The sequence below is a fragment of the Neophocaena asiaeorientalis genome, unplaced genomic scaffold, assembly GCF_003031525.2.
Source record: "Neophocaena asiaeorientalis asiaeorientalis breed wild unplaced genomic scaffold, Neophocaena_asiaeorientalis_V1.1 scaffold65, whole genome shotgun sequence".
In the NCBI taxonomy this organism is placed as follows: Eukaryota; Metazoa; Chordata; class Mammalia; order Artiodactyla; family Phocoenidae; genus Neophocaena; species Neophocaena asiaeorientalis.
The window spans coordinates 212,817-234,221 of NW_020173215.1; the positions used below are offsets into that span (position 1 = coordinate 212,817).

Sequence of the window (21,405 nt, forward strand, 5' to 3'; positions counted from 1 at the left end):
AATGTAACCACAAATACATAGAGATAATATAGGCTAGATAAAAATCGTTCTGAAAAATATTATATGATATCACTTATATGTGGAATCTTAAGGAAAAAAGGGTACAAATGAACTTATTTACAAAACAGAAGTAGAGGCATGGATGTAGAAGACAAACTTACGGTTACCAGGGGTAGCGGGCGGGGTGGGGGAGGATAAATTGGGAGATTGGGACTGACATAGACACATTACTATATATAAAATAGATAACCAATAAGAACCTGCTGTAGAGCACAGGGAATTCCACTCAATACTCTGTAATGGCCTATATAGGAAAAGAATCTAAAAAAAAAAAAAGAGTGGATACATGTATATGTCTAACTGATTCACTTTGCTGTACATATGAAAACTAACACAACATTGTAAATCAACTATACTCCAATAAAAATTTTTAAAATAAGAAATGAAATAAATGTTTGTCAATGCAAAAAAAAATAGCTCAAAAGTCAAGCTCCAATAAAGCTCTAAAGTGATTCATAGAACCCTTGGATGAGTCAAAAGGCAACAACACATCCTACTCTATTGCTGGGTGACACAAGGACACTGGGAAGCAGGATGGTCTTCAATGGAGGTAGTTGAGAAAACTACCTGTATGGTTTCTGGATTGACAGACAAAGAAAATCCTACCTACTCGAAAATTTCCCCTATACCTAACCTGACATGCTCTGATTCTGAAATTTTACTTTTTTTAATTTCAAGAGATCTAAATGTTAACTTTATCTCATTTTTAACACATTAGCTAGCAGCTAAGACAAAAAGAAAGGAACCAAAGGGAAAAAGAGGCCAGGACAGATATTGCCTAAACATCACCTTTATATGAAAAGAAGAAAGTGCAACGCTTTGTAATGAATTATGGGTAGTTGGGGAACTTAAAAAAGATCAAAGAGTATGTGATGTAAATAACTTAAATATATTTTTTAAAATTAAATTGTTTTGCAAATTTTCAGCAGTTTCAAAATATGTAAATAGCAAGTTCAGACATATGGAAGTTTTTTTTTTTTTAATTGTTATTGGAGTATAGTTAGTTGATTTACAATGTTGTGTTATAGTTTCAGGTGTACAGCAAAGTGAATCAGTTATACATATACATATACCTACTCTTTTTTAGATTCTTTTCCCATATAGGTCATTGCAGAATATTGAGTAGCGTTCCCTGTGCTACGCAGTCGGGCCTTATTAGTTAACTATTTTATATATAGCAGTGTGTACACGTCAATCGCAATCTCCCAATTTATCCCTCCCCCTGGAAGGTTTTTAAATCTGACTTTACTCCTTTATAATTTATCTCAACTCTAAGGTATTAGAGCACAGAGGTTCAGAGAGTAGACAGGGGAGATAATTCACCAGGGTTCAAATCCTATCCAGCTACCCCCAGGCTGTGTGGCTCAGACAAGTCACTTAGATTCTCTGTGTGCTAGTATCCTCATGTGACAAAGGGAAATGATAATTATAGTGTCACAGTAAGTATTAAGGTTTTAATACATATCACCATTTACTGGCGTATAGTAAGCATGCAGAAAGGGTTAGCTGCCAACATCATCATTATTAAGGATTAACTCATCCTTCAAGGTATCACTATGTATCTTAAAGATCTCTCTATACATATTCATTTTTCCTACCAATAAACTACAACCTCATTGAAAATAATAAACTGATAAGTAATAAAATTCCCCCACTCCCTGTAGGAACATACGGCAACAGTAGGGTTGGTATTTAAAACCTCATAGGACCAATTACTTGTGATTTTAATTTAGTTTAAATTTTTACCCTAGTGAAAGACAAATATGTACCTTACTGGAAGATAACCCATTAAAAGACAGACCTGCAAGTTATTTAACTGATATTTTATTGAAGAAAATTGCCAGAGAGCTGCACCTTACAATTCTGTAACATACAGAGTCTAGAAAATATTGTAGAAATACCATTTGTATAAATCTGATAGGAAAAAAATAGAAATAGGGAAGAAACAGAATTAGAGGAAACTATGTATAATTTTGGGTATAAGTGATAAATCCTTCTGATATTTCTTTTGGTTGGCTGCTTGGCTGGTACCATTCTGCATCAACACTATTTGATAAGCCTGTTGACCTTGGTGGCTTGATGACAATGGAGAAAGTACTATTTGGGCTCTAAAAACATGCAAGTTGCTGCTCTCCTTGGAGAGCCACATTTGATCTCCCACTTCTTCATACTGAAATGCCATGTGTCACCAGAAAAGACTCTGGGATAAACTGTCTAAGACTGTCCATCTCTCACAAGGCACAGGTAGGAGAGCAAATAATATGTAATAAAATAGCTTTCCTGGTAATGGGGAAACCAAACTGACATCGGAATCGGGGTGGAGCCGTTTTGATACCACAAGCTCAGCTCAAAGCCCAGTGCCCTCTAGACTTAGACCACCCCATCCCCTGGCACCCCTCACGGAGTAGTGGACCAAGACCCAAATATTCTTCCATATGCTCCTTTTTTTTTTTTTTTTTTAGAACAACAAGCCATCTTTCATTACGTTGATAAGATAATATACTGTGAAAAGTCCCAGGAAAGGTATGTCTGGACACATGTCTTAAGAACATGAGATACAATACTCTAGCTCTGAAATGACTAAAGAATTCCAAGTTCCAACTTTAAATGTCATAATTCTGTATTTAAACAAATAGTTTTCTACCAAAAGATCAGAAATTTTCAAAAGCCTGTAAAACACTAAGTAGTTCAATTACTTTTCAAATATTACATATTTTTTTCCTTTAGTATAATAAAATTAGCATTTAATAAGAATCACCCGTTTCTTACGGAGCTTAAGAATTCTCTTGGTTCATTTTAAGCCAAATCTTTCATGTTTAGAATTTTCTGGTTTAGTTGGAAATAGTTTTCATGGGTCTGAACATCCACTTCAACTGATTATTCTGAAATGTGCGCATGTGGGAGGAATTGTTAGCCTATGAGACCCTTCTTCAGTAATTCAGATATTTAAATCATCATTTCCAAAGCAAGTCTTCCAAAATCAAATAAACTGCAAAACTAGAAGTATAACTGAGTCTCCAAAAAAGAGTTCCCATCCTCTGCCAAAACAGACCTCGAATTCTTAATCCCTTGTCCAAAAAAACTGGACCAAGTATTGACGTTTTCCACCAAGCAAGCCACAGAGCCACAAATGTTTCTCATTTACTTCACTCCTGGGACACACAGCTCAAATAAAAAATTTCCTGAATACCCTGAATTTCAGATGCAACTTGGAATGCAAGTGATTCATAATGCTTTGCAGGAAACATTATGATCTTCTCTTATCAATTCAGTGTTTCTGGAACGCAGTCCTCAGGAGATAATCCCAACTAATCAGAAGGATGATATCACTGTCAGCCATGTGACCCAAATATTAAGCTCTCTGCCTCTAGCTCAGATGTGATTTTGCACCCTGAGCAATCCACTTCTCCAGCTACTGTTCAAGTAAGAAAGACGTTACCTCAAGGGAGCTAGCAAAGATCCATACTGTGCTCCATGGCAAGAAACATGGTAGCACCGCACTCAACCCCCCCCTTAGGAAAGGCCAAAACCACGTTAAAAGGAATTAAAGGCACTGTCATCACTTCTGCACCCAAAGACTCTCACAGTGGCCTCTGAACAGTCATAGATTCTAATTAAATTAAAGTGTGAAACTTCACATAGCCTCCAGCTAGTTTATTAGTCCTACTCTAATCCCACTCCCACTTCACCCCCTATTAGCAAGTCAAACAATAACATCTTGGAGTACCAAAGTTGCAACAGTCATCTTTTGTAGATTCCTATTTGCTTTCAAGGAAAGAAACACAGTTGAAATAGAGGAAGAAAAGTACTGCACTGAATACACCGAATTAACATGAAAACTGTGTAAGTCTTAGAAATCCTGGTTACCAAAAAGGAGAGAAGTGTAGGTAGCTACAATATGATGAAATAAACAGGGCATAGAGTAGCAAATCTGGGTAGCGAAAGATGGAGACAAACACTTACTGACAGTAATCCGTTAACTAAAGAACCCAGTATAAGCAAAATGTACAGTTGAAGGGCATTCTTCAACAAGGATAAACCTGAGAGATTCTGGGGCAAAACTCAAAGCTGAGCGTATTACACCTTGAAAGTTTGGGCAAATGGAGAGAGCTACTGATGCTACAGAAATAACAGCCAATAGGAAGAAATGCCCAAAAAGGAATTTGAGAACAGCTTAAAATCATTATTTAAGCATAAGAAGAAAAGAATCTAGTTTAAACAGAATAATATTCTCTAAAACACAATAATGAAGAACCTACAAAACAATGGGTTTGCCCAAATTAGGTTTCATGGTTCTACAGGCAATTTTGATATTGTTAACATTTACAAAGGAACACTTAAACTGAGTCTGTAAATTAAAATTAGGATATAACTGAAGATCCTGTGAGATAAGTATGCCTCAGAAAACCATAAAAAAATATAAAATACTTGAAAAAAAATAATGTCTACAAATTAAAAAAAGAGATCAACTTCAACGTGTGACTGGATCAACACATGTCATGAACAATCTAAAAAGTGGCTTGAATACAGCTAGCTGCCAAAAGATCCTATTTTGCATCCCCCACGTGGCCCTTTGGTAAGTCATCACTCATTTATCCATACCAAAAGAAACAGTAATCACACTGGTGATCCACTACTTCTTTTTACTGAAGAAATCTGGTGAGCTAATAACATCAGGAAATGAAATATTCTAAATGACTGTGTTTTCTGGTTACTTTAAAACCTAATTCTGTGCATTTTTCCCTCTTGCTCCTGTTGGTTTTAGACTTGGAATTGAGTGAAATCAGCATAAGCTCTCAGAGTTTTGAATAAATGACATAATATATATGAAGCTTCTAGAATAGTGCACATGGGTAAATACTCAAAGAACTGTTAGTTCCCTTATTCTTTTCCCTTCCTTCTTGCTTCTGCCAACCACAGCTTTGCTTCCTCTTCTGCAGTTGAGGATTCAGGAGCTGAGTTTTCACATGTGATAAGTTAATTCCCCAACAGAATGTAATGCTTCTTTATCCTCTTAATGATCTGTCCAATGAGTTTTAATTACAGAGCCTCTCTAAAAACGCCCTGCCTTGACCTTTTCTCTTCTTCCCTTAATTTCCACTGAGGGATCACCGAAGTTCAACTCACAGTTTGTATTAGAGACTGGTGTTGTGTATAGCACTATACTAAGATACAGGGATACAGAATTCAGGAAAACATTGATCCCACCTGGCAGAGTTAATTTTATGTGCCAGCTTGACTGGGCCACAGGGTACCCAGACAGTCTTTCAAACACTACTCTGGGTTTTTCTGTGAGGGTGCTTTTGAATGAGATTAACGTTTTAATGCATGAATTTGAGTAAAGGAGAATGCCCTCCACAATGTAGGTGGGTCTCGGCCAATCAGCTGAAGTCCTGACAAGAACAAAAGGGTCTCCTTCCCCCAAGTAAAAGAGAATCCTTTTGCCAGATGGTCTTTAAACTGGAATATCCACGCTTCAGGCCTGACAGCCTTTCAAGTGGGACACTACCTCTTGCTGATTCTACAGCAGCCTTCCAGTCATCAGACTTGAACTAGACCATCCATCAGCTGTTCCTTGTTCTACAGCAGCCTGTTGCCTCTGGACTCAAAGTGGGACATCGGCTCTGCAGATTTTGGACTTGCCAGCCTCCAATTCCTTACAATGAGCCTCTTTCTCAGTCTCTTTCTTTCTGTCTCTGGATGGATGGATGGACGGACTGAAAGATACACAGCTACACATCATAGATATAGATATACAGATATAGATACATAGATCCTATTGGTTCTGTTTCTCTGAAAACCCTGAGTAATACAATACCCTCAAGAAGCTCAGAGTACAGTCATAGGGATATACCCAAATAAACTTTCTCCATGAAGCCTTTCCCAAACAATAACACAGAATATGGTGCTATGAGCCAAATAAACCATCAAACAGAAAAACTATCAATAAACATTCACTGAGTGAATTAAAAGTACTTGAAAGCAGAATCCGCCAAGGACAATATCAGCCCATGTAATTCATTCCCTCAAGGATTCTCATAAAGTGAGTGATCTGGTGTCAATTTACAGCTAGGCTTGCCCTTTCCTGCACATGCTGCCTAGATGAGATTTCTCTGCTTTTATGAGTTAGTTACTGTTATTTGAAGCAGGTCATTGGGAAATAAATTTAAAACAGGGAGTACAGTTATAAATTAGTTCACTCCCCTCGCAGTACAGAGTACAAATAAGAAGCAAATAAGCTCACTTGAATGGCAGCCAAGTTCTTCTGCTCCTGAGATGGTGCCTCATGCACAAAGCGAAGCCAGTTGGAGTGCCGTGGGTTGGTAGCATCCAATATGTACAGAACTTCTCCCTTACTCCCACGAACCTGAAACATAAAAGCTCCTGAATTTATACTTGAAGTTAATATTAACCATACTAAATAGATTATCCATACTAAAAATAACATGATATTTTTTCATAAGTATTACCTTTCTTATTAACAGGTGTTGAATAGATGCTGAAGATTAACATCCGTTCTTCCCTTTAAACATATGTACAAACAGAGCCTACTTTAATTTGGCAGATGTCTAGATGACTCACAATTGCAATCAACTCTCAGAAACATCCTGTGTTGATAGCTCTTTTCTGGTCAAGATTATTTATTTGTAGGTGTATTTCAATATATGTGTCACAAATGCAATTGTTCAGGGGATAACTATAATTGCAAACCATCCCCTTTCTTTCCACCCAAGACGGCAGGGCTGCTTGGTTCCCCAAGTGGGAGGGGTGGAGCTGGATAAATCCTTTCAATTTCTCTCTCCACCTGCCTACGGAATCATTTCCATATGCGGAGAATCTGCTAATCTAACCAGTGGAATCTGACATCCCCTGGGCCACGATTCACATTTTTAACTAGTGGATGAATAAAACAAGTTCAATTTTGTCTTTTCATGGCCTGCTCATGTCTTGCTGAGAACGACGGTGAGCTCTCTGTTTTTTGTTTCTTGCCATAAACCCTCCCGGTCAGATTTACTCAACTCTCAATCAAGGGAAGAGGGTAACTGCCAAAGGAGCAAGTACTCCACTGGGCACTCTTGAATCCAAGTTGCTTCGAATCTAGCTTCTCAAAACCTCTGCATTGTAGGGTACTGAGTACTTGCTCAGTTTAATAAAGCATATACCAATCTCTACCCAATGTTCATTGTGTGTTTATATTCAACTGGAATCGAGGAGAGGAGGGGGGGAAGCAATGAGTGATTAGCACTCCACATCTCTAACACCAAGGAACACAAATATAAACACTATACCTTCACTGACTTGGAGTGGGAAAAAACAAATTCCAGACCTCCAAACTTTTATAAAGTAAAGCACAACTAGCCTAATAAGGTACGTATTTTCATGATACATTTGGACAATCATTCATTCACTGAACAAATACTGATTGAGTCCCTATCATGGTGCCAAGTACTGCTAATGCACTGGGAAACTTTCAGTGAACAAGACAGATAGATGAAGCCTGACCTCACAGCACTTAAGAGCAAACAAGCACAGAATATAACTTCAGGTAAAGGTAAGTGCTATGAAGACAACTACAGCATAAGAGGAGGATGCAGAGTGAGGGGAGAAGGGTTCTTCCAGATGAGCTGGTCAGGCAACGCCTCTCTGATGAGATGACCTGAAAAGAGTCCTAAATGAAGGGAGGGCACAGCCCAGGGGAGAGCTCAGGAAAGTGTGGTTCCAGGCTAGAGGGAACAGCAAGTAAAGGGCAAAAAGAAAGGCCCTGAGTTGGAAACAAATTAAGAACAGCAAGAAGGTCATGAGGCTGGAACAGAAGGAGCACCAAGACAATGGTGGGCGTTGAGATCGGACAGGCTGGCATAGGCCATGGTGGGCGTTGAGATCGGACAGGCTGGCATAGGCCATGGTGGGCGTTGAGATCGGACAGGCTGCCATAGGCCATGGTGGGCGTTGAGATCGGACAGGCTGCCATAGGCCAGATCGTGCACTGACCTGGAAACCAAGAAGCCACCCCTACAGGTCAAGTTACCCAAAAGCTGCTGTGTAAGAACATCTGCTGCGTGCACTGCAAGGACTGATATTCAAGATTCTAATACATATTGTCTGGGAAAAAATACAGTTAGCCTGCCCCTTGTATCTTATATCTGCCATGTTTCTCAAACGATCCCTGTTTTCTTAAGGGCCCAAGGATCCTCAATAATCACTTAAAAATCTCTCTAATAAATGGCAGACCCTCACTGGAAAGCAGAGATTTAATTTTCAATACTGTAATCGCTAAAAGAACGTAAGACTATAAATACGTCACATTTACATCTCGTATGTTTAGGTGTGAAGCTATGGGAATTTCTCACTAAATAACAATCTCACGCTGAGATCTGCTTTGGGAGGCCCTTGAAAACTGTCCTGCCTTCCTGCTTACCCGTTAACTCAGAACCCTCACTGCCCACTGGGTGATGCCAAAAATGTCCAGCCGCACTGCTGGGAAAAACAGGACACTCTACAACCCCTCCTCAAAGAGGGCACCAGTTCACATGTGTTTAAGCAGAGTAAAAAGGTAATTCTAAATATCTGGGTACAATAATATCTAAATATCTTTCCAGGCTCCTCCGCAGCTACAGTAACAAAACTGTTTATACTGACAAACAACTAAATTAAGCAGAACAGGGAGCATCGCCACTAGATACCTGAAAGATAAATTTTCTCAGAACTGAAATCTAAAACCTACAACTGTTGTTGAAATCCACACAGTCCAACTAATTCTATGTAGGGAAACACCAGCGTGCTGGCCCATGGCAGACCTCACTTGAGAGGAGAGAACTACCTACAGAAACTGGATAATGGCTCTTCTTAGTTACACATTTGTTACCCAGTATTAAGTACAATATGTATCAGATGTGTTTGACATTTGAAATTCTTTCTTCAAAGATGTGAAACACAACAAAGATGTCTCTGTGACTTATTATAATAAGCCCATTTTGCCAGGGGCATTGTTTGTTCCTTATTTTTTCAGCTTTTTCCCAGGCCCTTTGGCTCCAGCTACGTTGAATGACTCAGCAACTCAATTCCAGTCCATTAGATGTATGCACTTTCTGGTTGTCTATTACCTTCTCACATCATATTCTGGCTTAAGAGACATGCACAGTTTAATTTTTTATTAAAATTCTTACAAGATTTGTCACATTCAATAATCTCAATTTATATATTATCGCTTATACTCTCATAACAACACTATAATGATATACTACAGTGGCCCACACGTTCATATTTGAGATAACTTGTTTTGTTCATTAACAAAGCCATTGCCCATTTGTTTCACTCTAAACATACTTACCCAAGTGACTCTTAAGTCCCTGCACAGTCTTTGCAGGCTACCTGTTTTCTCCAGCTTTCGAGTGGCTGGTCCTTTCCTTGTTCCTCCATTCCAGTCCTCAACACTTCACTGCAAGCTGCTGGATTATCTGCTCACAAGACTTTTATCTCCCTACCCTAACCCCAGCATTCTCCTCACTGAAATATCTAAGAGACATCCAAGGATAATCTAATCCATCTTTCCTCTTCCCAGAGAAACCAAATCAAAAAAACTCTAGACAGATGGCTATTATTAAAGTCTCCATCTATCTATTTTAATTTGATACTGAACCCTGAGGGAATAAATTGAACATCTTTTTAAAGACTAATGAATAAAGAAGATCCAAAATTCCTCTTAGTACCATGTTCCAGCATCGAACTGACCTTTGCAGCCAATGTGTATTGTTTTTCCTTTCAAAACTAGTCTTCCAAATGCCATCTTATTCTATTTGAATTTTCATGGAAATGAAGTGTATTGGTTACTGTCCTACTGATGGTCATCTTCTGAATACCTGGGGCCTACAAAGAAGTCAAATTCTCATCTTGTAGTAAAAACCATCTCAATCCCAAACTCTGATCTGCACAGTCTTCCTAAGCCAGTTACACAAAAATAAGTTAGCTAAAGTAGGAAAGGGAAAGGAACCCTCATGTGAAAATGAAAACCTTCCCCCTTTAATCCAGTCATTCATATCTCTAGGACTTTGTCACTGTATATTAAATGAAGATTATCACTGCGCAGGAACTTGGCAGGTTCTACTCTCTGTCAAATGCTACCGACATCCTTTTGCAAGGTCCAAGACAATGTGCTACAACGGATCTGTCTTTTTTCCAGATTAAAGATCAGCAGCATTAAATATGTCACAGTTTGTCTTCCCACCCAGCAAAGGACAGAAGAAATCACAGAAAGATTCAGCTCAACAAAAGTAAACCCTAACATGTAAATGAAAGAAATGGAAATGTGTAATCCAATAAAATATATAAGAATTTTTCTTTCCTTAAATTTAAATATTTTCCCTGTTAAATTGTGTCAACTATAGACAGAAAAGCTTATTTATTACTTGGATGGTTCATTTTCACAGCAGAAGGGTCGACAATGTTACTCTATTTTCCTTCAATTATTTTGAATGCCTGAGGAATCTTTCACTCAACACATACAGGACATCAGGGTTCCCAGAGCAAAGCTAATCAGCCAGATTGGTCCCCAGACATGGCAAAATGTACCCAGTGGAATTTTATTTAACATATGGTAAAATTTAATGGCAGTGAAATATAGTCAGTTCCAAAAATATACAAATAATATCCTTAATTAGAAGTCACAATATGTTATGTTGATTTATTAAAGAAAATATATTTTCCTTTCTGTCTTTCAACAAGACTTTTCAAAGAAGGTAGTTTTAAGAACTAAGATTTAGAGTATGGATGTCTTTAGAGGATAAAATGTCATCATATTTTTGTATTTAAATTACAGGCATTCTTTCGGCAATTGTTTTTAACTGAAGTAAGGCCAGATGCCCAGCCTTCAGTATTTAATTACCCAGGCTTCATGATATCTTTAGGACCACAGAAAACCAAGTGTGCTCAAATAATCAATTCTGACAGCACACTGTTGTCAGATTTAAACTAAAGAGACACACTTTCAGAAATCAGCAAAGATCATCCCTAGGAAATGCTAATGATTTACAGTTTCTAAGCAAAGGGATGGTTTTTTCCTGTTGATTTTTTTTTTTTTTTTTTTTTTTTTTTTTTTTTTTTTTGCGGTACGCGGACCTCTCACTGTTGTGGCCTCTCCCGTTGCGGAGCACAGGCTCCGGACGCGCAGGCTCAGCGGCCACGGCTCACGGGCCCAGCCACTCCGCGGCATGTGGGATCCTCCCGGACCGGGGCACGAACCCGTGTCCCCTGCATCGGCAGGCGGACTCTCAACCGCTGCGCCACCAGGGATGCCCTTTCCTGTTGATTTTTCAAAGTATTCAGTCTAAAATTCTTCCCAGCTTTGGTGCCTTTAAACACACACACACATATCACCGTAGCATATCTACTTATATCTCCCCCACATAGTGTCTCATGATCCTAATCCCCAGAACCCCCGTCCTCAGACGGCAAAGCACACAGAGAGAAAACACAGGCTTTTACAGATGACTCTTTACTGAATAACATCCAGAATATAATACACACAAAATTAAATAACTTAAAAAGACTGATGAGAAAAATAAAGTCTCTTTTTCATTATAAATAATTAGTGCCCTAAATATTTCAAGCTGGAAGGAACCTCAAGAAGGCAGTCTAGAGTGGTAAAAAATGGTAAAAATGCTGGACCAGGAATCAAAAGGCCAGATGTGATCCAAGCTCTGACTGTATCGCACAGGGTGAGTCATTTCCTCTAGCTGAGCTGAGCCATGGTCTCCTGACCTCTAAAATGGGGATGACAGTCCCTGCCCTGTGACCCCACAGACACTGCGTGAGCCTCAAAGGAATAAGATGCATGACTTCTTTATACCAATGAATATTTTGCAATCACAAAGTTATCAGTACACTGAGGAAAGTGAGGCTCACAGCAACTAACAGACATTCTTAAAGACGAACACTGCTTTCAACAGCACAGCTGGGCACGTATGTACCATTTTTCTGCCATGTCAGCTTTTTCAAGGAACAAACATGAAGGATATCCTAAAAACCCCATTCAAACCCATATACATACAAGTAGCCTCTGCTTGGACACCTGAAGTAAGAACAGGTGCCATTACTAGGTAGTAGCAAACCCAGGTGTAGTTTCAGCTGAGTTGACACTCTTCCTTACGCCAAATTCAAACATGTTGCTCTGTGACCAACTGCCTTCGATCCCAGCTCTGTCCCTTCAGTAGTTTTAATTTCTCTCCTACATACATATAGCCCTTCAAATTTCTGGAGGCAGGAGTCCCTCCTTCTCTACATTTTCTCTTCTACAAGAAAATAACTCTTTCCTTGTCTGATATGATAAACGTTCCTTCACCATCCTGGTTGTCCCCTTATAGATGCACACTGATCTGTCAAAACTCTCTTAACACGGGACAGGAGTCAGCACACAAAGGACTATTATGATCTGGGCACTGTCTCTACTGACGCAATTTAAAATCACAAAAGCTTTTTTGGTTGCCACGTCCTAGCTGAGGTTGCCTTTTTAATCACGTAAGCTGTATCAAGGAAGTTCTCCTGATACCGTCAAAGGCAAGTTTAACTGAGGAACTCGGTTAGGTTTCTGTAGGTAAGCAAATCCTGTACTTGGGCACCTGTACAGATTGTTTCAGAGATGGAAACCTTTTATTTGGTACTGTCTCAATAAATATTTTATTCACTAAAAGCTCAGCTAATGTGTCTTTTTTTTTTTAACTGTCTTGCCTTTATTCCCTTTAAAAGTTCAAAAATAATTTATAAGAGGTAATGAGAGACTTACTTTAAAAGCACTCCATATCTTGCTTTTCAAAGTACTTTTTAAATTGGGCTAATTTTTTAAAAGAAGAAATAACTGACATGACAACGTGAAAGACACAGTGAAAAGCATATCATCTTTTCCATGGTAAATTTATGAGAGTGCCTTAGCAGTGTAGCCACTGTCCCTTTCTACAGTTTTACAAACATGTTCAGACAGTCAGATTTCAGTGACATTTTTGGATAGACTAGTTTTTTACTGCATACAGAATAAAGTAAATTTAGCTGGCATTAGCTTATTATACCCACCGCTTTAGGGGTTTTCTGTAAAGAACATGCAAAAGATAGTGTATAAATACTGTGGCATCCATTTGGACTGCTTAGTGGCTTTTTTTTTTACATTTGATTTTGTCAATATCATAAGGCAGGTAACTTCTCTATAAGTAAAGTATTATTTCACCAAGGAATCAGAAAACCACATTAATAAAGTCAGCATGTCTTTTGACAATTTGGTGTGATCCATCAGATCCATTAGAAATGATTCACAAAACTTTAAATCTGGTTAAAGTTTTATGAGCCTATAGCGTTGCTCTATTTTTAATACAGATTTGAAACTTAGACAAAGCCTTGAAGTCAGCTTTTGGAGAACCCTCCCTATGGTATGTTAAAAGGGCACAGAAAATATGGCAAAAATAAGAAAATTTTAGTAGCAAAATTCTACTTATCAGACATGAAAGCATTTCAAAGAGTTGGTCATATAAAAAAACAATGATAAGATCCAGAGATCATAGTTTTGATACTATTTTTAAAAGATGATGCTTTGTATCTGAACATTTCTGGGCAAGGGTTATAGAAACACTGAATAACAAAGAGCACTGTGCAGTCCACAGGGAGAAAAAATGAAAAGAAAAAGAAAGATCCATTTTTCCTTTGATTCTTATCTCCTAACCCAAATTCCACTGGTATAGTCACTGTTTTTAGATTTTTTCCTAAATATATAGCTTTTCTACAGCTATTAAAATTGAATCTGCCCAGCCCATTTAAATTAACTGTACTCTCTTCATTCACGTCTTCAAAATATACGCAACTTCCTCGATAAAGAAACAAATGAATTATCTTATTATAAGAATACACCTAAGGCAATCAAGTATTTCCCAATCACTACGGTTCATCCTTTCCCTTCTTATAATCATCCAACAACCACAGTTCTGTGCTGAAGAATTCTAAAAGGTAACATTAGTTATCAGTAAACAACACTTATTTAACAACATCTAGTGTGCAGTTCTTTATCGGTTACTTTAAAACATGCCATGAGAAGCAACAAATGAAATTCTAGAATATATTCAACATCTTCAGTATTAATAAAGAAACAAAACATGATTTAAACAAAAAACCCACAAAGCAATGCCTGGTTATTATAAAGTAGATATACAAATAAACTTCATTCATTTCAAAAACATTTAGTACATACAGATTCCAAGTCCTGAGGATGGACCAAAGTGAAAATAAAATATTAGAAAAGAGTATGTTATGAAAATCTTTCAGTAGACAAGGTTTGCGAAAGGAGTAAACCCAGCAGGCCTCAGAGGCCTGCTTGTAAGATTGGCCTTTGACTGGCAATGGGAACTTGTGTTCTCAGGGTGCCCCCAGTAAATAGTTAATGGGTAAGGGTGGTTCACCGTTCCTGGACAGTGTAAACACTACGGTTTATGCTGAACACCTGCTTTTCTTCTGGGAATCTGGAATTTTGGTGCATGCTAAGGCAGAAGGTGCCTACAAGCCCCCAGTAAAAATCTTGGGTACTGAATTTCTAATGGGTCTCCCTGTACAGAAACATCACATGTGTGTGGCTGCTTTTTCATTACTGGGAGAAGAGTGAGCTCTGTGTGACCCCTCATGGGAGGGAGAAAGCGTAAGGAAATCTATACATGGGTTCCTCCAGACTCTACCTGAGCCTTCTTCCCTTATGATCCAGCTGTACCGCCTTGCTACATCACTGAAATAAATCTTACCCATGAGTACAACTATATACTGAGTCCCAGGAGTCCTTCTAGTGAATCTCTGAATGTGGGGTAGTCTTGGGAATCCCCAACACACAAGATGAGGCTAGTTCCAGTTGCTGAATGAATGGCATACAAATTTGTCAACAGAAGAGGTAGAACATCATTTCAAGATCAACAGTTTTATCATACTCATATTTAAATTACACAAATTAAACTACATCCATTCAATGAGAGGAAAAAATAAATATGAAAAATTCAAAGAAAGAAAATAAATATTATAGTTAGGACCGTTCCTTTTCATGGTCCATAATTTTAATGACATGAGATTGTTGCCATATGGACTGGTTTGAGAACCTAAGCCCTGCATAAGCTGTGATTCCACTGCAGGGAATGTTATCACAATGAAAGAATGGTAGAGCAGCTGAGTCATTTTGTGCAGAGGAAGCAAGATGAATGACACTGGTAAATTTGGTTGGGAAGACACAGCTAGTAAAGAACAAGGGGACTCAAATGTGGTGGTTCAGGCAGCAAAATCAGAGAAATAACAAGAAATAAACGGGAAATGTGTCAATTAGGAAGTTCTGTGCTTCACCTAACAGAAAGTGCAAAGGCTAATCAGGATGCGGCCCAGCAGGAATCATCTTCTTGGTAATAATGTACTACTACGTGGAGGAAGAGTGGAAAGTAGGAAAGAGGATTCAACTGGGAAGGATGAAGGAGAATGGATGATGGGTGGGCATCCAACAACTCTAATGCGTGTGGAGGGAAAATTTTATGAAAGGAAAAAGAATTAAATAGGCTATTACCATGACCTAGGTGTGAAATAATAAGGCTCTGGAAAGAGGTACGGGTAGGAAGTTTAGAGGCCCTGAAAGTTGGCACCTAATACCTGAAAAATAGAGTCTAGAAGAAGGAAAATCAGACAGACCATTCCCCTAGAAGGTCTGAATCCAAAGAAGAGGAAACAAGATAGACAGGCATATTTAAGGCAGCTATAGGAAGGAATACAAACACAGAACGTAAATAATATTTATGTCATATGCAAGCAGAGAAGAAAGTAGAAAATTCTTCTCAAATCCTCCTCCCACACATCTAGCCCTTCAGGTGGGTTGGCCAAGGATTCCCTACTCTCTACAGTTGTCATGATACAGCGGAAAGATGTTGGAATATGACCCTCACGTACAATTCACAGAAGGCCCTTGAGTATCACAGGACAGTATCAGTAAGGGTAATTAACAGTATATCCTCCGAATTAAGGATGTTCAGAAAAGGAAGTCTTCTTCAAGGAGTGGATCTTCACCTGCTCCTGAAAGATTTAGGTTTCTCACTCAAAATTTCCAGAGAAAGTTCTTACTTCCTATCATCCAAATGTGAACAGAAGGACAGCCTCAGAAGGGGCCACAACAACCATGTTGTACATAATTCTCTCTTACTGTAGCTCATTTTCTAGAATTCTGCCCAAAGGCTCATGTTGCCCGGAAGCAGGGTCACTGGAACAGGAGTGTCTCCCTGTTACAGACCAAGCTGTGTCTGGCATCAACCATGCTCTGGCAACAAAAGGGCTGGCAAGGAATGCCATCCAAACCTGGAACACAAATATTTCAGCAGAGGATGTTTTCTGATAAAGAAAGCTGGGGCTTTCCCCTTGATCTGATTTCTCTGCAGCTGGCCATATACGCCCAGGCCTAGGGAGTCAACGGAAATGAGAAATCCCCCTGGGAAAGAGCCCTTGAGAAAAAGAATCCTGGAGAATCCAAGGGACTCTTCCAGAGTGTGGTCCCTTCCAAAGACCCGGGGCTTACTGGGCTATCTTTGGGGGCCCTCTGACTCTACCACTCAGGCCACTTAACCCTCACTCTCAAATCCCTGCACCTCTGAGACCAGCTCATGGCCTACTTGAGAAGAATACGGGCGGACACTGAGATTATTCAGTCCGTGCTATTGCTAAATCAGCCCTGATATCAATCCTGCTCCAACTCTGGTACTACAAAATCCTAAAATTGCATTCTTGATTTGTTCTCTCATGGGATAATCTGCTATCTCATTCCCAACCAAGTCCCTAAGTGACTGGGATCCCACCCAGCTTGCTTTACATACAACGTACTCACTCTATTCGCTGGATTCCTTTCCCTCAACCCCGACTTTTTTTTAACAGGGCACAGTCATGTGCTGTTGAACTCGTCCAAGGCCAGATGAAGGCCAGCCCAGGTCCCTGCCAGTCGGTGCTCTTTGGTCCTCTACATGCCAGCAGTCCCACTCCTCGGGGATGGGTAACCCAGATGGCAGATTATAGTTCCTGGGCATCAGCTCAGATGCTCCTCAAAGACTGATCTCCTAGATTCTTATCTACCCTTGGACTCAAATCCCAAACCTGGACCTGCTTCTGGATCAGATGCTCTGCCTCTTTCTGATCAAGAGCATACACCAGGACTGACCACCCTCACCTCCATCAGAGCATCCTAAACTTTTCTTGTTAAGATGTCAAGGAAAACTATTGGATTTGGGGTATGTTCTGGCAAGGATCTACTATCTGAACATAAAGAGCATTTTCCTAATTGAGTATTTTTCCACACTGACTCAAAATCTATCTTCAAATCCATGCTCCACACTCTCCTCAGAGTTCTCTCTGTAATTCACCCATCTCCCCATGCTAACGCCTATTTAGAAGCTGCCTATTTTCTGCCAGAAGTCCTTGGCATGACATAGGAGGCCCTTCACGTGCTGATTTGTCTTGTCTCAGCCCAGGTCACTCTACCCATCTCCCACGGCACTGCACACAGGTACACACCTACACACACCTGGCCCAGGCAATCTAAGAACACACATCTTCTGCCTGGAAGAGGGGAAAAGTGCTCACACTTCCACCTGAGGGATGCTCACATGAGTCAGATCCCGTGACAAAAGGCTCTCATTTGGCTATCATGTCACTCTTAACGAAAATATGCCTCTGATTCAGTCAAATTCACTCTACGAAAACCAAAACATAAAATAAAATGATACTGCTTTAAATAACAAATAATAATAATAGAAACAGCTAACTGTTAGTTGAGTGTTTATTATGTATCTGGCACTTCGCTAAGCACCTTTACAGATGTTATATAATTTACTCCTTGAAATAACCTATGAGGTAGGTGTTACATATTAACTACATTTAACAGATGATGAAACTGAGGCACAAAGAGAATAAATAATTTGTCCAAGCTTTCACAGTTAGTTAAGTACTAGAGCTAGAGTCTGAACCAAGGCAATCTAATTCCTGAGCCCACCACATTACACTACCTCAATATACTTACAACCTTGGTCACCAGCTGCTGACCGATATGCAGAATTCTAAGAATAACTCCTCAGGACCCTCACCCTTGTAGAATGTCCTCCTGTTTGAGTGTGAGTGGAACCTTGAGTACGATGAGATATCACTATGATTATGTTGTACTGCAGATAGAAGACTATCCTTGGGGACAGCCTGATCCAATCACACAAGATGCTTAAAAGCAGAGTTTTCTCTGGCTGATAGCAGAAAAGAAGTCAGAGAGCTAGAAAGCATGAGAGGAATTTGACATGAGGGAGATTCTCCACTCCTCAGATGGACAAACCACAAGGCAGCCTGAGAACAACCCCAAAGAAATCTAGGGACTGAAAACAAACCCAGCAATAGAATAAAGAACTCAGTCCAACAACCTCAAGGAACTGAATTCAACCAACAACCTCAATGAGCTTGGAAGCAAACTGATTCTCAAAGTCTCCAGATAAGATTACTCAGCCCTGCCAACACCCTGATATGACCTTGTAAGACCCTTAAGCAGAGAATCCACCTAGACTTGTCACCAATAAAACTGTAAGATTAAAAAAAGGATGTTGTTTTAAGCCACTAAGTTTGTAGTGATTTGTTATAGGCAAAAGCGGAAAACTAACAACCCTCTCCTGGTACCAAAAATCTACATTAGTTTTCTATCACTGCACAACAATTACGACAAACAGCTTAAAAGCATACCCATTTCTTATCTCACAGTTCTACAGGTAAGAAGGCTGGATGAGCTCAATGGGATTATGTGCTTAGGGTTTGCGAAGAAGGCTCTGTGCAGGAATATGCTTCCAAGTTCACTCAGGTGGTTGGACAAATTCCAGGTCCTTGAAGCTGTAGGACCAAGAGACTTGCTTCTTTCACTTTAGATGACATAATAGATGATGATTTATAATCTGCAAATAATGTTAATTATGTAAAAAAGAATGTGAATGCCTTTAAATATAATATAAACTTATGTTTAATGTAAGGAATTTAGTCTTATAGTAAATGAAAGAAGGGGAGAGAAAAAATAGGGAAGGGACCTAACATGTATTCTTTTTAAATTTTAATTCTAATTCTTAGGTTACAGAAACAATCAGTTCCTCTTAAAAAAAAAAAAAAAAAAGTAGATGCTTCTACATTTCCCATTTCATCAGTTCTCTCCAAATCTTAAACTTTAAATTATGGGGTTTTTTACATTTATTATGGAGCTGCCTGAGTACATTTTCACTAGTGTATATAGAGACATCAAACTTGTATCAAGAACTTCACACATAAGGAAACTACTGACCATAAATATTTTTCTATTACTTTCTCACCTCATAAAGACATATTAAACCATTAAAACTACAGATGTAGAACACACTGAAGAGAAGAAGTTGGGGAAATTGAAAATCAAAAGGTATTATATAACACTGGTTTGAGTTTTTAAAAGTGTACTTACAAATCTAGGGCTTTCCCCAAGGGAGTGTTTTTAATTTTGCAACAAACTACCTTTTAAGATAAGTCATCTAAAATTACAAAGTGACAAAAACACCTTCTTTGCCCAGAGATATCTCATTTTACTGCCGGCTGTTAGCTCAAAAATGAGAAAAACCTGTCTTATGCACAAACAAAAATCCTAATATTAAACTCTAATGACCAGCTCACTAGACCCAGGACCTTACCTTCCAAATGTGTTCACAAGGTGAAACGGAAACAACATTGGAAAGTTGCCTGCAATGAACTCCTGCAAGTCAGAACAACTTAGACATGTGGGTATTATTACCATGTTCTGTAACATGAATACAAAGATTTTACTTTTATTAACAGTCCCTTACTGACTCTAAAACTGACTGCTTTACTCATCTATTATTACCCAATTATATTTACCTTTAATAGGTCTCTACTACAGAAATATCTACAGTTCTTAGGCTTTTACCTGAACAAGAATTGGCAATGACCCTATACAACATCACAATACCATATATATTTTTTTACATCTTTATTGGACTATCATTGCTTTACAATGTTGTGTTAGTTTCTGCTGTACAACAAAGTGAATCAGCTATATGTATACATATATCCCCATATCTCCTCCCTCTTGAGCCTCCCTCCCAGCCCCTCTGTCCCACCCCTCTAGGTCATCACAAAGCACCGAGCTGATCTCCCTGTGCTATGCAGTAGCTTCCCACTAGCCATCCATTTTACATTTTACCATATGTTTTTGAAAGCTGATTTTTTTAAAGTTTATTTTAGAAAAGTAATATGGTGCATACACTGTATTTATGTAATGTTTTCTACAGGGTTTGGAACACCATCCCATAGTCAAACATATTCATGTTTCTGCAACTAAAAGTATGAATAGTCATCTAAGTAGGATAAAAACAAAAGGCTACAAATGGCCTCACATAAGTTCAAGTCAGATTCTGCTGCTAAACATGTTATTAAAAAAGAAAAAAAGAAATTTGGTTTTCAGAGCTTTTTAGATTTCCGACTTCCAGGTAAAGGTCTATGGACCTAGAGGTTAAAATGAGAAATTAACCCGTTAGAGTACTTTCTCTCCACAGAGATGACATAAATGTATTAGAATGATAACAGGTTCTCTGGCAATAGTACAGCGCTACAGAATTAAAGAAAAACATGCTAATTTACCTGGGAACAGAGATCCTTATTGTACTAAATGTGTAAAAGGTTGCATGGACAGTAGGCAGTCTATAAAAGGGCTAAAAAAACAGATTTCTTGGTGGAGAACTACCCCGACACTGTCTTTGACCTGGAAGTGAAGCCCATAGATTAAAAACTAGGCACAGGGGCTTCCCTGGTGGCGCAGTGGTTGAGGGTCCGCCTGCCGATGCAGGGGACGCGGGTTCGTGCCCCGGTCCGGGAAGATCCCACATGCCGCGGAGCGGCTGGGCCCGTGAGCCATAATGTGTAAAAGGTTGCATGGACAGTAGGCAGTCTATAAAAGGGCTAAAAAAACAGATTTCTACCCCGACAGTTGAAACGCATACATATGTGAGACGCATACATATTCCTTTGTCCGTATTGAAGATGGTAATTTTGTATTTTACAAATGTCAGACCTTTCAAAATTCAACTGATCTCTGGGGCCTGAAAGAAAAAGTGTTTTAAAAACATGATTCAGGGACTTCCCTGGTGGTGCAGTGGTTAAGAATCCGCCTGTCAATGCAGGGGAAACAGGTTCAATCCCTGGTCCAGGAAGATCCCGGATGCCGCAGAGCAACTGCTACAGAGCCTGCACTCTAGAGCCCGTGAGCCACAACTACTGAACTCGTGCACTGCAGCTACTGAAGCCCACACGCCT

The 21,405-nt window shown here is 39.2% G+C and overlaps 1 protein-coding gene across 2 annotated transcripts in view; it reads right to left on the reverse strand.

Moving 5' to 3' along the window:
* The window catches only part of PRDM5 (PR/SET domain 5), a 201,486-nt gene that overhangs the window by 127,932 nt on the left and 52,149 nt on the right, over positions 1–21,405 (reverse strand). For both annotated transcript variants that reach the window (XM_024745141.1, XM_024745139.1), the window contains exon 3: positions 6,305–6,427. In XM_024745141.1, coding sequence (XP_024600909.1) covers positions 6,305–6,427 — 123 coding nt within the window. The remainder of the gene's footprint in view (positions 1–6,304; positions 6,428–21,405) is intronic.